Source organism: Marmota monax, unplaced genomic scaffold (genome assembly GCF_021218885.2).
Source record: "Marmota monax isolate L192 unplaced genomic scaffold, Marmota_monax_Labrador192_F-V1.1 WCK01_AAM20220418_F8-fsc00029, whole genome shotgun sequence".
Classification (NCBI taxonomy): domain Eukaryota; kingdom Metazoa; phylum Chordata; class Mammalia; order Rodentia; family Sciuridae; genus Marmota; species Marmota monax.
In genome coordinates this window covers 8,517,273-8,534,736 of record NW_026693024.1, presented here as the reverse complement: position 1 = coordinate 8,534,736, position 17,464 = coordinate 8,517,273, and the positions used below count along the sequence as shown (strand labels likewise).

At 39.2% G+C, this 17,464-nt stretch overlaps 1 protein-coding gene and 1 pseudogene across 1 annotated transcript; both read right to left on the bottom strand.

Moving 5' to 3' along the window:
• Nucleotides 1–403: 403 nt before the first annotated feature.
• LOC124098538 (PRAME family member 12-like) lies at nt 404–2,767 on the bottom strand. Its single transcript, XM_046453370.1, has 4 exons — nt 2,709–2,767; nt 2,129–2,309; nt 1,769–1,954; nt 404–979 (listed from the first exon to the last, which is right to left on the bottom strand). The coding sequence occupies exons 1-4, from the start codon at nt 2,765–2,767 to the stop codon at nt 404–406; spliced, it is 1,002 nt and encodes a 333-aa protein (XP_046309326.1).
• An 11,685-nt stretch (nt 2,768–14,452) lies between these two features.
• On the bottom strand, nt 14,453–17,447 carry LOC124098616 (endoplasmic reticulum chaperone BiP-like; annotated as a pseudogene).
• Between the last annotated feature and the right edge of the window lie 17 nt (nt 17,448–17,464).

Genomic DNA, 17,464 nt, shown 5'->3' with positions numbered 1-17,464 from the left:
ATGTTTCTCCATAAGCACCTGGAGAATTCCAAGGTTTAAATTAGAAATCCTGGTAAATTCATCACTGAGGACATGAGAAGACTAACCTTGAAATTCTGTTCATTTCTGACTATTTATTTATGGACCATCCATGAAACAAAAGAGCTTCTTCATATGTTCATGAAGCCTAAATCCCATTCTAGAAATCCAGGTCCCTAGTTATGATTCTATACAGACACATTTGGCTATATACAGAGGTCCAATCTTCAAGGGGTCCTTCCAATGTATCCCCCTGCTTCAGTTTCCTTTCCCCATCCACATTTCAGGTGGTGTCTGAAATGCTGGACTCTGTTTCCTTCACAATAATACTACAGCATGGTTATACCTCCAATTGCCTAGAAGAAAGATTTTTATACACACCCAACTAGGCAGCTGTTGGACAGGAACAGTTAATGAGGCCCTGGTTGTAGAGGAACATGCGGCCACATTGAGGACATGAGACAGTACAGAACACAAAGACGTTTGGTTGCCTAAAGTCCTTCAGTATTGCTGTGATCTCAGCACAGAGTTGGGAACATCTCCCTGGGTGGATGGCACTCTGGGCATCAGAGCTCTCAGGAGGGGCAGGGTACAGTTCTATGCTCAACTGGCTCAGCCTGGCAGTGTGAAGCAGCAGGTCCCTAAGAACTGACATGGAGATGCGGTTCCCAAAAAAGCACAAGATCCTGAGCTGGGAGCAGCGGCTCAGGGCAGGCAGGATGGCTTGGAGCTGGGAGTCTGCGATCTCACAGGATTCCAAGTCCAGGCTCTTCGGGGTGGCTGCAATAGTCTCCAGAAGAATTTGGAGGGGCACTGGACTGAAATTGGTCAGTTTGATACCTCTTTGATCCAGGTGTCTGAGCTGGTTAGTGTTTGGGCAAGATAATTCCAGTCTGAGTCTGACAGCGGGCAGTTGGTTATTTAGAGGGCCTCCGGGGGGGGGGGGGGGTCTTTCAAGTGCCTAAGGAGAAACAAGGCAGTTAGATCTGAGGGAGAAAATGAATTGGCCCAAACCCAATGTCACCACATTTTGCAGAATCTGTCCGTTCAGTCACCCCATTTCAATCTAAGCCTTTTACCACCACTTTTGTGACCAGGTGGATCCACCATCTCTAAGAACCCCATCCTCAATAACAAGCAGAAAGCCACATTTCTGGTCAGAGGAGGTCGGAGGGAGTCATGTAAGAAGAACAAATCCAGGCAAGACGTAACAAAACCTACTGGGGTTAACGCCCGCAGAGTTTACACCCTGCACCCTAACCAAGGCCTTCATCCCTGCTCCTCACCCTAGACTGCAGAATCACTACATCACTACCTGGAGCTCAGAACAACCTTCCTTACATGGGCAGTAGAGGTGGGTTCCTCTGCTCCCAGCTGGAGAGCACAGAGTTTCCCTGTTGGGGTACAGGTGTGGGGACTAACCCTCCTTCAATGCCCTCTCCTCTACCCTGCTTTGCACCCTTGTTACTAGACAGGCATCTCAGGAAAGAAACCTCAACCAACCTCACTAAATCTTGTCCCCATCAGCTGGCTTTCCAGCATGATGTCACTTCCCAGACCCTGGGCCCCAGTTTAGCCCTTTGCTCTAACACAGGTTATGAGATCGAGCTTCAGGATACAGTAGGAACAGATGATGGGTTATTTACCTTCTAGTGTCTTGTTCACCATGAGAGTGTCAGTGGCTGGCACACAGTAAAAGCCCTTTCATATTTCCTGTAACTGGTCTGCAGAGGAAGCTCACCCCCCTTACTCGCCCCAGCACCTGCTCCAGGTGGCCCTCAAGGAGGACAGCATCCACACAGAACTTCCACAGGCAGTCCATCCTGAGGAACTGTAAGGTGAGCTGGGCAAGCAGCCACTCCTGCTCCTCTGGGGAGGAGTGGGCAGGCACACGAACCTGGGACACGTGCAGCTTCCTCAGGTTCCTCATCTGGCCCTAGAAAGGAGCACAAACAGCCAAGGTGGAGGGCGTCCAGGTGCAGTGCACTTCCACCTTCTGGACAGAGTCCAGCTGCAGCAGTCTCAGGACCTTCCTGGTGTGACGGGTGGGTTTCCCAAAGATCTTCAGCCTATTGCAACACAGGTGCAGCCTGTCCCTTCTCTGTCTGACCCACAGGAACAAGTGGGACAGCAAATCATCCAGGGCCCTTTTTGTGATGCTGAAGTCTATGAAAACTTTGAAGAGTGGCTTAGCTGCCATTGCTGGACCATGTTTCAACATTTGATTCTTCTTAATAGCCTCTGGTGAGCAGGCATCGACCACGGCTCCAGACCACATCCTCCAGAAGTTCCTAGGAACATTCCACAAATCCAGCACCTACAGTTTCCACCTCCTGCGGGGATGACAGCAGAGTCTCAGCCCTGAGGCCCCTTCCTTCACCTCTTAGCTGCTGCTCCCTGCCCCATCTCTTCCTTCTGTCTAGCTTTTATCCTCTAACTTTCCTCCAATACAGGCTGCTGACCCGAACTGTAGCAGCTGAGGGTGGGGCAGATTCAGCCCCCTTCAGGGGTCACTGCAGCTGCCACAAGCACCCACCTCATCTGGACACTTTCCCAGATGGGTCTCAGCATGGCAAAGGCCTCTACTATCCTGTCTGCTGGCACACTTCAGCACCCAGTCTCCCCACCCACAGCCATCACTTCCATGGACCTCAGGGCACTCCCTTCCAGGCCACCTGGGTCTCCCTTACCTGAGGTGATCCTGCTGGGCAAGCAGCATGTCCAGCCCATCCAGTGCCACTAGGATCATCTACAGCTGTGGCTTCCTCATCAGGGACCCCAAGGGCAGGCAGGTGAAGGGCCAGGCCTGCACCATTTCTTCAGGACATCAGTGTGTTCCCTGTTGAAGGCCTCCACAAAGAGTGGTGGGAAGAGCTCGCCTTTTAGTGATTGTTAGTGAAAATTAATTTTAGAAGGATTCAGTTTCCTCCAGGGAATGTTTGCTCAGTGAAGAGGTTAAAAAGAAACAAGACTAAAAGGTATTTATTTGTAATGAATGATGTTGTTATTATGATTTTGGTACTGGGAATTAAACCCAGGGGTGATTAACCACTGAGCCTCATCCCCAGCCATTTTTATGTTTTATTTTGAGACAGGGTCTTTTTAAGTTGCTTAGAGCCTCACTAAATGCTGAGTCTGACTTTGAACTTGGGATCCTCCTGCCATAACCCCCCATGCCCCCAGTCATTGGGATTACAGGGGAGAGCCACCGTAGTATCCAACTATAATTGTTATTAAAATGGTCAGGGTAAAGGGTTAGCTTTTACATAACCACAATTATTATAACATTTGGAAAATACCTTGTACAATTATATTGGTCTATTCAGGTGAAGCCAAATTCTTGCATAATAAAATATTTTCAAATATCTCTTACACAAAATGTTATATTTTTTAAATCTTTTTGGAGTTCTTCTTTTGTAAACATTTAAATCACTTTTGAAGTTTTATTAAGACTGTCAGGATAAAAATTAGTTTTGTTCTGTTTAAATAAAGGAAGAATTTTTTTTCTACATATTTTAGGCCAATTTTTTCCTATTTCTTCACCTGTGTGAGTGGGTGGGTGCTAATAGGTAAAGTAATTTTTCAGATTTCACATTAGTTTGTGGCAAAAACTCATGTGAATTCAGGGAATGTCCAGGAAGCTATTGAGCACTTCTGTTTATTAGATCTTTACATTGTAAACAAGCTAAAAAGATTTCTCTCTTTGTTTGTCAAAAACTGTCTTTATGTTTTCAAGATTTTATTTGTTTAAGTTGTATAACAAATATTCGTTTATTATTTTAACTAAATTATTTATTCTAATTTGGTATACATGATAGCAGAATGCAGTTTATTTCATATGACACATATAGAGCACAATTTTTCAAGTCATTGATTGTACACAAAGTATTTCACACTGTTCGTGTCTATGTACATGTACTTAGGGTAGTCATGTCTAACTCATTCCACCATCATTCCTACCCCCGTGCCCCCTCCCTGTTTTCAAGATTTTAATTCACTGCATTGTTTATTTCTTTTTATTAATTTTTCCATACTTCAAAAGTAATATAGACTATGTGGAAAACTTAGAAAAGCAAAAAGAAAAGAACAAAAATTGCTCATAAATGAACAATCCAGAAATAAACACTATTACTGATATTTTGGTGTATGACTAAGGAACCTCTATCAATCCCCTCATATACATACATACATAGATGTATATGCACAACCCCTCCACAATCATCAGATTCTTTTAAAAGAGATCATAATGTACTTAATACATTTTTTATTTCTATATCATTAAATATTAAAAGTTAAAGTGCTTTAAAATTAGCATACTATAGCGATCCATGCATACCAATGTTTATAGCAGTACAGTGCACAATAGGGGAGTAATGGATCCAGTCTAGGTGCACATCAACAGATGAAAAGATAAAGAAAATGTAATATATATAATGGAATTCTAGTCAGCCATAAAGAGGGATGAAATCGTGGCATTTGTGAAGTAAATGAGACTCAGAAAATCAAGGGCAAATGTTTTCTCTCATATGCTGAAGCTAGAGCAAAATAAGGGGGAAAAGGCAGGGGCCCCATGCAAATAGAAGGGAGACCAAAGTAGTAGAAGAGGAGGATTGAAGGGGAAGGAGGAGGGACTGTAAAGGAGAGGATGCAGAATAAATTGACCAAATTTATGATCTGTACATATATGATTGTACCATGATGAATTCCACCTTCATGTGCACCTATAAAGCACCAATTTAAAAAAAAACAATAAATACATAGAAGGAAGATCTGTAGAGTTGAGGAAGGGAATAGAGACAGGGAAGAGGGAAGGGAAAAAGGAAGTATCTGGGACTGAAATGGAGCAAATCACATTCTAGTCATGTATGATTGTATCAGAATGAACTCCACTATTATGTATAATTATAATGTGCTAATAAAAATGAAAATGTTTTAAATAGATGCATATCATTCTATTTTATTTATTTCCATGATTTATTTTCCCAACCTTTTTGTAGCAGTCAGATTCTTGTTGTTTTGAGATGCTGGGTATTGGACCTCTACATCTGGTCCATGTTACCAGCCCTTTTTTTTCCTTTGTAATTAATATTTTTTATAAATAAACCACCATAAGCATTCATATAGCCCAATTTGGTGCATGATTATTTAGGATTAACACTTAGAAATTGAAATATTTAGTAATGCATGCATGCTTTTAAAACCTTGACATATACTTTTAGTTTACCCTTTTGCATTAAACTGAGTTTTGATGATGGAAAAAACACTAATAAGTATTAAATATCAAAAATAACCAATATTAGAAAATGCTGTTTGACCATATGGCAGATAATTGTTTACACCCTGGTTCCAGCAATCGCCCTTCTGGGTATATAGCCAAAGGCTATTAAATCAGTATGCTGAAGTGAAGTCTGCACTCCCACGTTCATTGCAACATTATTCACAATAGCCAAGACACTGAAACATCCTGTCTGTAACAGATGAATGAATATTTAAAATGTGGTATATCCAATGGAATAAAATTCAATCTTTAAAAAGAAATAAATCCTGTCATTTGTGACAAAGTGGATGAAACTGGAGGACATTGTGCTAAATGATATAAGCCAGGCATAGACAGTGCACATGTGTAACATGAAAAAGGCCAACTCATGGAAGCAGAGAATAGAATGGTGGTCTCCAGAGCATAGGGGTGGAAGGTATGGGGAATTTCTAATTTCTGTTAGAATGAATAAGTCCCAGAGATATATTGTATATCATAATTATTAGAGTTAATGTACATTTAGAAATTGCTGAGAGTAGATGATAAATGTTCTGACAACAAAAATCAAGTGAATTGATGAAATTATTAATTTAATTGAGCCATTTCACAATGTACACATATATCAAAACATCATTGTATACCATGTAATAACACATTATGAAATAAATATATAATTGAGTGCACAACTTTTGTGTGTCAAGTATATATTAATATAAATAAAGATATAAGAAGAACTCTTTATATCCTCACTGGAAATGGAATCATCAGTTCACATTATTATAATAGCTATGATCTACTAGTAGCTAACCCTTGTTTGAGCACTTTCCTAATATATATATATATATATATATTCAATTAAATTATATGTATATGATCATGTGTATGTATAAAAGTACAAATTGCTCATTCATTAAGCACCTGCTGAATACCTGTTAGGCACCAGACATTGGGAAGGAAGTTAGGAATCTATAGTAATGACAACATCGATACCGCAAAGGTAACAGCAGACTTTTCTCTGGAGCCTTCTATGAGGTAGGCATGGAACAGGAATCCTCCACCTGATTTAGTTCTCATTTTATAATTAAAGAACAAAGAATTAGAGAAAATGTCTAATGCAAATGATCAGTTCTACTTGCAAAGCGGTTAACTAACTTATAGTCTGTTAGGATCAAAAATGTGTCCAGCTATGTCACACTGACCTCATAGAGAAGACAGATGTACTTTCCCTGAAGACCAAGGGTCACAAAGGACAGTAGATGTGCAGACATTGAGGAGACACCATGGTACATGCTGTCCTCCAGCAGGAACTTCATGGATCTCTAACAAAGACGGGTCAGACCAATACTACGAGGTCCATGGATTTTCTTGTGCATATTTTCTCTGTCCCCAATGCTTCCTTTTTAAGTCCCTTCCTCTGGGACTGTGAGGTTGACTCAGTCAGGTTGCTCTGGCCTGCAGGTCACAGGTTCAGAGGCCGCAGGACTCAGTGGGTGCATGTGGCTTGAGGCTGCCCTGGCACGGGACTAGGACAGAAGAGCACACACCTGCTCAGCACACCTCCTAGCTGTGCTGCCACCAAGCCAGACCAGACTCCCTCACCGTGGGATACTAACAGAATGACCAGTGGTCAGAGAGGGCGGAGTCTGTCTGTTGGGCCAGAAGCACCCCAATGGAATCGGCCACTTATTTCTGCTGATCTCATCTTTTCATCTCTTCCAAGGCCTGATCAGTTTAGTTTCTTTAAGTTGTGTTTATGTTAGTCACAAGCAGTGGCTGTTGGTGACCAAAGAACCCAGTTAACAGAGGGTATCTACATGCTGGGGCAACCGAGTGCTCCACAGGGGTCACTTACTTTAATTGTCAGCAAAAGCAGATGCGGTAGAAAGGAAATTATGGACCCTACATGAGAAAGCTGGGGCACAGAGATGTCAGGTCAACTTCTCCATGCCACACAGCTAGGCAGTGTTGGAGCTGTGACTCAAACTGGGGTCTGTCAGACCTCCGAGTTCACATCCAGAGCCTTCCTGCAGCCACCACCTCAGTGAAATGTGACGTGCACACAGTGCTGTGGGGCCAGGGAGATGGATGTAGTCAACCCAGCTTATGGGTCAAGAGGGACATTGCCGCCCAGCTTAAATCCATGAGATGCAGCCACAGAAAGGGGACAAGTGAGCCAAGCACACTAGGTGACCAAGTTAGGAAGGACATCGCAGGCAGAGGGCCTGTCCACAAGACCTGGTCTCTTGCTGGCCTTCGAAAGTCCAGGAAGACGGATGGCCCAGCACTATTTGATTTGTGGCTCATCCCCCTCGGAATGAGGTTCTGCGTTCACCTGGCTTCTGAAGTCCCACCCTGACTCTTGGGGTTCCAGCAAGCAGTCCCACCTCTCAGTGACCTGTCCTGGTGGCTGCTTCTGCCTGAGCATAGGTGGATCCCAGGCTTGGCGCTGGGGCCAGCTGCTCTGCTCTCTGTGTTCGTCTTACTGTGGTCCACGCCCCAGAGAAACGAGTGGTGTCTCCGATGTGCAGAACTTGATGGCAAGGTGCAAGGCGGATGGGCCCGGCTTCTTGGACAGGTCATGGTCCAGAACTCAGTGGTCCAACTGCAGCCAGTTCTGCTGACCAGTGTCATCTATGAACAAAAAGTACTCTTTTGTTTCAGGTTGAAGTGTGAAGCCACCAGATCCAGCAGCTCTCTTGATAGAAGTTGGGGCTGAACCAGCAGCTCCAGCCTTCTGTCATCCAGGAGGTGCACCTGGCAGTGCCTGTCCTCTGTCATCTGGTACACGTCCGCAGCCCCCCCGCACATGTCCGCAGCACCTGGTGGCAAGCCAGCAGCCGCTCTGTAGACCATCTCCAGAGTGTGTACACTGTCAGGTTCCACACGAAGGGGCTGCTGGTGAACAGTAGGTCCTCCACGCCGCACTTGAACACCTTGGCCATCCTCTTGGCTTGGGTGCGGGGTCCCCACTGCCATACCAACGGCACCTCTGCGGGCAGCTGTGTCAAGCCTGCCGCCTGGCTGGTCTAAAGCTCGCCCCCTGGCCGGTTGCCGGCAGCATGCTCCGGGATTGGGCACCAGCCAGCCAAGGGTCGCAGTTGGCATCAGCAGCCTGAGTGCGCCCAGTCCGCCCGCAGGCTGCGCTAAGCTCTGACAGCTCCTAATATATTTTTAATTCTTTATGTTACTCCTCAAAATAATCCTAAGAGGAAGTACTATTATTTTCTCATTACTATTGCTATTATTACCATTGTTTTTATTATTACTCTGATTTTATACGTGAAGAAATAGAAACACAAAGAAATGTTGAAAGTTAGTCAGCTAGTAAGTGCAGAGCCAGGAGGCAGGCAGGCTCCAGGGTCCATTTTTAATCACTAGACTTTAATGGTTCTTACGTTTTGGGTTGTATGCTTTCTCAGCTTTATGTTTTAGAAAACAAACACATAAGTCTATGTAGTATGACTTTTCCTGAATGTTAGTTATAAGAAATTGGTTCCAATATGTGATACCACTAAATGGGTTAGTAGACCTGGACCATTTACATATGCCTCAAGATAATCGTATATAAAAGATAAGAAACATAATACTCATGCATATACTCTATTTTTTAAGCTGTGGCTTTCTAGTTCTAAGTTTGCAAAATTCAGTCTCATTACTAGGTATTCATGCCTTGTAAAACTTTTGCTAATACCATTTTTATGCCACTAAGTTAATATTCACCACTATATCAGGAAGCCATGCACATAAGGCAGGAGAATCTCAAATTCAAAACAAGTTTGGGCAACTTGGAGAGGACTCAAAATTTTAAAAAGGGCTGGAATGTGGCTCAGTGGTAACATACACCTGAATTCAGTTACTCAGTACAAGAGAGTGGGGGAGAGATGAAGGTTTTCAAATGCTGAGATTGAATATATATATATATATATATATATATACACACACACACACACCACACACACACACACACACACACATATATATATATATATATATGCATTTTAGTTTATAAAATAAAATATGCACATATAGTCTAGCATATATATACTATATATGCATATATATGCATGTATATTTTACATTCCTAATTTTACCCAATTCTTACAAAACCCCTTTAACAGAAAAAAAAAAACCATTGCTACTCTTCTTGGATTAGGAGATATGTCATAACACATTTTTAATTTTTTTGATGTTAAAGAAATTTATTATCAGAATAGGGGTTTAGAAAAAGAAAAATATTCAGAAAAGACCATGAATCCTATTACATGAGAGATAATTGAAGTGCTAGATAGTTGAGGAACTGCCTCATAGAAAATAAGTAGATCTGGCGCTGGGGTTATGGCTCAGCAGTAGAGCCCTCACCTCGCACATGTAAGGCCCTGGGTTCGATCCTAAGCACCATGTATAAATAAATAAAATAAAATAAAGTTAAAAAAAAGAAAAAGAAAAGAAGTAGATCTGACTTTTCTGTCACAAGAGCCCAAAATGAGGACCAATAGGAGGGAACTCCAGGGAGTAGATTTGTAATCAACCTAAAGGAGCACTTCCCAATGCTTTGTACTGACTCGACATCGAATGGGTATCTTTGAGAGGATGGTTGAGTCCTAAGCACTGACTGAATGACTGTTTTGGGAAATGTTGAAGAGAGAATCTTTGTAAGTTTTTTTTAAATGCTTTTTTAGTTGTAAATGGACACAATATCTTTTTATGTATTTAATTTTATGTGGTGCCAAGGATCGAATGCAGTGCCTCACAAACTTGAGGCAAGTGCTCTATCACTGAGCTACTGCCCCATCCTAGAATCTTTACAAGTTTGCTAAGTATTCTGTTCCCCTCTCTCTGCAGTAGATTAAATACCTGTGGAACTTAGAAGTGATCATATAACTTTCTCTGACCAATGAGATGTGAGCAAAAGTGATATCTGCTATTTCTGGGCAGAAGGTTTAAGAGAAATTATGCAATTTGCTGTTTCTCTTTTTCTTTACCACAAACAGCTGTCCATGTGTGGCCAACTTGGTCACCAAATGAATATGGTATTGTGCAGAACCTCAGGTGACCTCCACTAGACATTAGATAAACAGAAAAAAACCCTTGGATGTTTTTTGAACCATCAGAATTTGGTGGTTGCTTATTAACGGAAGCATAATGGACCCTATCCTGACTGATATAGATTCTTCTTGATTTAGGTGACCTCTAAAACCACTTCTATACCTGAAGTTTTCAGGATATGATACCATCTGAAGTATTTTTTAGTTGTTTACTTCCTGTATTTCCTTATAATTGAGTTGTAATTGTCAAAGGTTATAGAGTCAAGAAAAAATATCATGAATTGTTGGGTTGTAACTCAGTAGTAGAATGCTTGTCTTATAAGCATGAAGCCCTGGGTTTTATCCCCAGTACACCCCCCACCAACATACACAACACACAGGAATAATGAATTGTGAAAGTTACCCTTAAAAATAATGAGAAACACCCACAAAACCAAAACAATAAATGCATATAGTATATGCATATCTCTGTTAGTATTATACGTAAATTTACAATGAAGTTGTTGGATTATGTTTTTAAGGATCATGTTGCACAATAATACATATATTTAAATTCTAGAATGATACCTGTGTAGCAATATGTACATGTTTTAATAGTTACCAGAAAACTAAGGACAAAGTAACTGAAGAAATTAAAATTGGTGTCTCCCATTTCATGCTGACTGGGGGCTTGTGCTCTCTGAGTGGAGTGGTGAGGGAGACCCTGTGCTCTTTTTCCCCACTATGACTCTAAGTGTTATGTTCCCTACGTTACATGTGCCATGCCATGGTGCAATTGTACAATAATTCTTTTCTTCCTTATAGTTTGAGTATTAAGGGCTGGGGTTGTGGCTCAGTGATAGAGCTCAAGCCTAGCACATGTGAGGCCCTGGATTTGATCCTCAGTACCACATAAAATAAAATAAAGATACTGTGTCAATCTACAACTAAAAAAATAAATATTTCAAAAAAATAGTTTGAGTATTAAAAAGCAAGCTTAGGTCCTGAAGCAAAATTTCAGGTAACCGCAGATTAGAGGAGACCAACAAATTTGAACAATATGTTCTTGTGTCATAACACATTTATTTTTAAAAAGTAACAAGTAGCTTAAACAAAATAGAAGTTTATTTCTCTCATATAAAGTCCAAACTGGCATGGTAGTTCTGCCTTGTCAAGTTGTCAGGGGCCTGGTCTCTTTTTATCTTGTTTTCAGGGTATTGTGCTCATCCACGGGGATTAAGTTGGCTCACCCTACATCTGAATTCTACCCCCAACCTTTGGGAATGAGGAAAGGGGATGAGAAGGTCTCTTCTGCTCAGAGTCCATTGACCAGAACATAAGCAGAATATCACATTCAATTGTCCAGATGGATAAAAATGTAATCATTGCTGGGTTCCATATACCTAGAAAAAAATCTAATTATAATAAATGGAGGGGACAGCAGATATCAGGAGACAATTAGCTTCTGTACACCTCTTTTTTAGGTTGATAGTACAGGTAGAAAAAGTATGTAATGTGATTTATAAGTCAAAACATGTGATTAGGTCATGGGGCTCTGTATTTTTTAACAGAATGAATGCCCTTATATAAGAGGCTTCACACGTCATTCACATCCCTTTCCCCGCTTCTGCTTTCTGTCATCTGATGACGCAGCAATACACACCATCTTGGACAATGTGAATATACTTAGTGTTACGTAAGTGTACACTTCAAAATGGTCTAAATGGCAAATTGTAAGTGTATTTTACAATAAAAACATCGAAAGATGCATTTTCTATTGTTCAGTGTTTCCTGCTATTATTTAGTGATCACATTCATTAAGAGCACTAACTAGCCAGGCACATTGGCTCATGCCTGTAATCCCATTGGGAGGCTGAGGCAGGAGAATTGCAAGTTCAAAGCCAGCCTCAGCAAAAGCAAAAGCAAGGTGCTAAAAAATTCAGTGAGACCCTGCTCTAAATAAAAAACAAAATAGGGTTGTGGATGTGGCTCTCTGGTACCCCAAAAAAGAAGCACTAATCAAAATTTCACAACCCTGTATTTGAGATTCAATTCTGCTTGCTGCATCTCTGAAAACTAAAAGCATGTCACTTAGCTAAGCCTCAGTTTCCTCATCTGTAACACAGGAATTATAAAATGCTTACTTACCCATTAGAGGTTGCTGTGAAATTTCAACTTGGTAAAGTGTAAATACACAAAGAAAGCTCAATAAATGTTAGATCTGATTTTATTTTTCAGTTTTCAAACCAATATGATTCTTGTACTTTGTATAAGGAAGGCTAAAAAATGGCTTTAGCATTAAAAAGGCCATTTGTTCATTTCTCCTTAGTCCTTAATGTTATGGAGAACTATAAGACAACATGCCCTAAAATCCATTTCATATCATAGTCAAGTGATGAGCCCATGTGTTGACCACTGAGTCAATAGTTAATAATCTTAAAGTATCATACTCCAAGAGGCAACAATTTCAGAGAAGCCACAATAACTTATTGTACTTGAAATAATTTACATATAATAATGTGTGTATAAACCTGTACATATAATTTTTATCAAGTATAATATGATCATACAAAAACATTGACTCACAATATAGTTCACACATACCAAAGAAGGCTATTTTATTTTTGTCCCTTTTACATCATATTTTAGGCAAGATGATGAAACCCAGAATATAACAGGAATGGACTAGTTTATAAAAACTGGGTATTTTATAAGTGAAACACATTCAGTCATCTACATCTCTCAAATTGCAAACAATGTGACTTACTGTACTCTCAAAATGAACTTAAATAAATTATTGCTCAATTCTAATGACATATACGTTTTCACTGGTTGATAGTCTAGGTAGAAAAAGTATGTAAAGTGATTTATTAGTCAAAACATTTCATACAAAAGGATTTTTTTTGGGGGGGTACTGGAAATTGAACTAAGGGACACTCAACCATTGAGCCGCATCCCCAGTCTTATTCTGAATTTTATTTAAAGAAAGGGTTGCTAAGAGTTTTGCCATTGCTAAGGCTGGCTTCCTACTTGAGATCCACCTGTCTCAGCCTCCCAAGCTACTGGGATTACAGGCATACATCCAAAGGAATGGTTTTAACCAAACCCTCATAATGGCAAGAGAAAATGCATTGAAATTAAAAATATCTGAAGCAAGCATTTTTAAAGACCATTATAAAAAATACAAAAAAGGTTAAAAATGTCATAAAATAAAAATTTATACAGATAAAGTTAAGAGGTTAAAAACTATCAAATGTATTAAAATCATCTAAAGTCAAATATGATAATTTATCTATATAATTTAAATTATAATATTATATAAATATATTATATAAATATATAATACATATATAATATAAATTAAATACAATATAATTATATAACATTCTAATTTATATTATATGATATATAATACATTTATTTTATCATATGTGCATATAATAAAAATATATAAATTATATATATTTTATGTATATTAATATATAAGTATATTATATATTAATGATAATATATTATATATAATTTATATAATATATTTACATAACATACTTATATATTTATATATAAATTATATATATTAATATATAAATAGATAAATATATATTATATAAATTATATATATTACATATCAAAATGTTTATGATTCATATGTATTTAATATAAATTATATATAATATATGAAATACATATATATTATAAACACATATAATAAAATAATACAAAAACTAAATATATAAATATTATTTTATTATATATAACATATTTATTATATATCATATAATATATTTAGATTTATATTAATTTATATTATATTGCATATCATTGTAATGTAATTATATAAGAACATAATTTCTTTTATTAATAAGATAATAATACAATTATTATATTAGTATAATTTATATTAATATAATGTATAAAATATAAGGATTATATTATAATTATATATAAACAACTTATAATATATCATATAGATATATGTACATCTATAATATGTAGTATATAATATATAATATATAATATATAAATATATTATAATTTAAATTATATAGTTTAGTTATTTGGCTTTAGATGGTTTTAATGCTTCTGATAGTGTTTTATCCCTTAGCTTTATCTGTACAAATTTTTATTTTATGACAGTTCCAAACTTTTAGTATTTTTTTTTTAAATAACAAACATTTATTGGTGTCACTTATGGTAGAAAAAAGTTCCTACACCAGATTTGCATGACCCAATCATTAAATAGAACATTTATGAGGTGAACACACATCCTGACCCACATTTTTATATCCAGTTTTTTAAGATAGCCAATTCCTCCTCTCTCTCTCTTCCCCAAAACATGTGAGCAACTGCTGATGGAAAGCAGTAAACAGCCACTTGGGCTATAGCATTTTCAACTCCACTTTGAGGTGAAGATTCCAATTACATTCGAGACTTAAGTTCTCTCAGTTTTCTCCTAAGGAAAGTTCTGAGTCCAGTATTTACAATATTACAGCACTAGCAGATCAGTGTCTTCAACTCGTCTCTTTCTGCTGTAGATCCTCTTCACCAGTTGGGGGAGGGCCTACACTTTCATTGAGTTTGCTGATAATTGGCTGAACAATTTCTTCTAGTTCCTTCTTTTTAGTTTTGAAGTCTTTAATGTCAGCTTCTTGGTGGTTTGCAGCCATTCAATCTTTTCCTCTACAGCTTTTTCCATGGTCTCCTTATCTTCAGAGGAAAGTTTGTTTCCCAACTTTTCTTTATCTCCAATCTGATACTTTAGAGAGTAGGCATAGCTTTCCAACTCATTCCTAGTATCAATGCACTCCTTGAGTCTTTTGTCTTCCTCAGCAAACTTCTCAACATCATTAACCATCTTTTCAATTTCTTCAGGTGTCAGGCAATTTTGGTCATTGGTAATTGTAATATTATTTTTGTTCTCTGTACCTTTGTCTTCAGCTGTCGCCCAAAGAATAGCATTCACATGTATCTCAAAAGTGACTTCAATCTGGGGGACCCCACAGGAGGAATTCCAGTGAGATCAAATGTACCCAGAAGGTGGTTGTCTTTTTTCAGGGGTCCTTTACCTTCATAGACCTTGATTGGAACAGTAGGTTGATTATCAGAAGCTGTAGAAAAGATCTGAGACTTCTTGGTGGGTACCACAGTGTTTCTTGGTTATCAGTTTGGTCATGACACCTCCCACAGTTTCAGTACCAAGTGTCAGGGGACATACATCAAGCAGTACTAGGTCACCTGTATCTTGATCATCAGAGAGTACACCAGCCTGGACAGTGTCACCGTATGCAACAGCCTCATCTGGGTTTCTGCCACAGGATGGTTCCTTGCCATTGAAGAACTCGTTATTTAACAAGTTGTTGAATCTTTGGAATTTGAGTAGAGCCACCAAGAAGAACAATCTCATCAATATCAGACTTCTTCAAGTCAGAATCCTTCAGTACTTTCTGAACAGGCTTCATGGTAGACCAGAACAGGTCCATGTTTTCTCTTCAAATTTGGCCTAAGTCAGGGTTTCAGAAAAGTCTTCTCCTTCATAGAAGGACTCAATTTTAATTCTTGCTTAATGTTGAGCAGACAGGGCCCACTTGGCCTTTTCTACTTCACGCTGGAGTTTCTGCACAGCTCTGTTTTCTTTCCTAACATATTTGCCAGTCTTCTTTTTGTACAGCCCGATGAAATGTTCCATAACACGCTGGTCAAAGTCTTCTCCACCCTGATGAGTATCTCTATTGGTGGCCATGACTTTGAAGACATCAAATTGTCAATGGGGAGAAGAGACACATAGAAGGTTCCACCACCTGGATCAAACACCAGGATGTTCTTCTCTCCCTCCCTCTTATCCAGGCCATAAGCAATAGCAGCTGCTGTAGGCTCATTGATGATCCTCATAACATTCAGGCCAGCAATAGTTCCAGCATCTTTGGTTGCTTGCCACTGGCATCATTAAAATAGGCTGGTACAGTAACACTGCATGGGTAACCTTCTTTCCCGAATAAGCCTCCGCAGTCTCTTTCATTTTAGTGAGAATCATAGCAGAGATTTCTTCGGGAGCAAATGTCTTAGTTTGCCCACCTCCAATATCAACCTGAATGTATGGTTTAGGTTTCTCTTCAAACACTTTGAAAGGCAAGAACTTGATGTCTTCTTCACAGAAGGGTCATTCCCAGGGCTGCCAATGAGCCGCTGGGCATCGAAGACCATGTTCTCAGGATTGGAGGTGAGCTGATTCTTGACTGTATTGTGGATCAGACGTTCTTCTTCAGGGGTGAAGGCCACATAAAACGGCCTGAGGCGGTTGCCCTGATCGTTGGAGATGATCTCCAGTGGCCATTCTTGAACACCCCGACGCAGGAGTAAGTGGTCCCCAGGTCGATGCCGACCACGGTACCCATGTCCTTTTCTTGTCATCCTCCTCAGTCGTGCTGCGCAGAGCAGCAGAGAACTGCGGCCACCAGAGAGAGCTTCATCTTGCCCTAGCTGTTGGCCACTTGCTCTCGTCAGCAGAAAGCCAGAAGTCGCAGGCAATCCAGCAACAGGCCAAAGCTGAGAGCAGAGAGGTTACAGGTCTCTTACACTCCAGATGCCTCAACTCTGTCTGTGTTGTCTCTGCCAATGTCTCAAACTTTTTAGTATTGAAGTGCATTTTCTTTCTACAATTATATTAATTGCCATATGTAAAAAAGTAGAATGCTAGTAAACACAGATTCGCAAGCTTTTAGGCCACTATGTAAACATTTAAAAAGTTAAGTGAATTGCCAATGCTTCCATACATGCTATAACAACACAAGTGGTCAAAGATGCACTAGAACATTATGTGGGAAAAAATATATTCATACCCAATCAAGACTTTTCAGGCACTTGCATTCAGAAGCATTTTATGAATCAGCACAAGGTTTGCTCCAAAATAAAGCTCATTTTCTCCTACTGCCCCTATTTGTTGAGAACAATATTATACATTAAAGATGCATTTACATGAATCATTTTATAGAGAAAATTATTTTAAATTTAAAATTATAATACTTATTTTATGCATAACTTCAAAAACACAGAATTTAAAGACAATAAAAGTAAGCACTATCATTCTATATGACTAAAACACTACCATTCTATATGACTAGCAAAGACAATACAAGGCCAAAAGGCAAAATATACACTTTGGCAATCC

What these genes read in the sequence shown, in the direction of transcription:
- LOC124098538 (XM_046453370.1), bottom strand. Translation starts at nt 2,767, where the DNA reads ATGATCCTAGTGGCACTGGATGGGCTGGACATGCTGCTTGCCCAGCAG. An exon ending in TGTCCCACTTGTTCCTGTGG is followed by an intron (nt 1,955 to 2,128) that starts GTCAGACAGAGA and finishes GCTCCTTTCTAG; the next exon opens with GGCCAGATGAGGAACCTGAG. An exon ending in TGGAGCAGGTGCTGGGGCGA is followed by an intron (nt 980 to 1,768) that starts GTAAGGGGGGTG and finishes GTTTCTCCTTAG; the next exon opens with GCACTTGAAAGACCCCCCCC.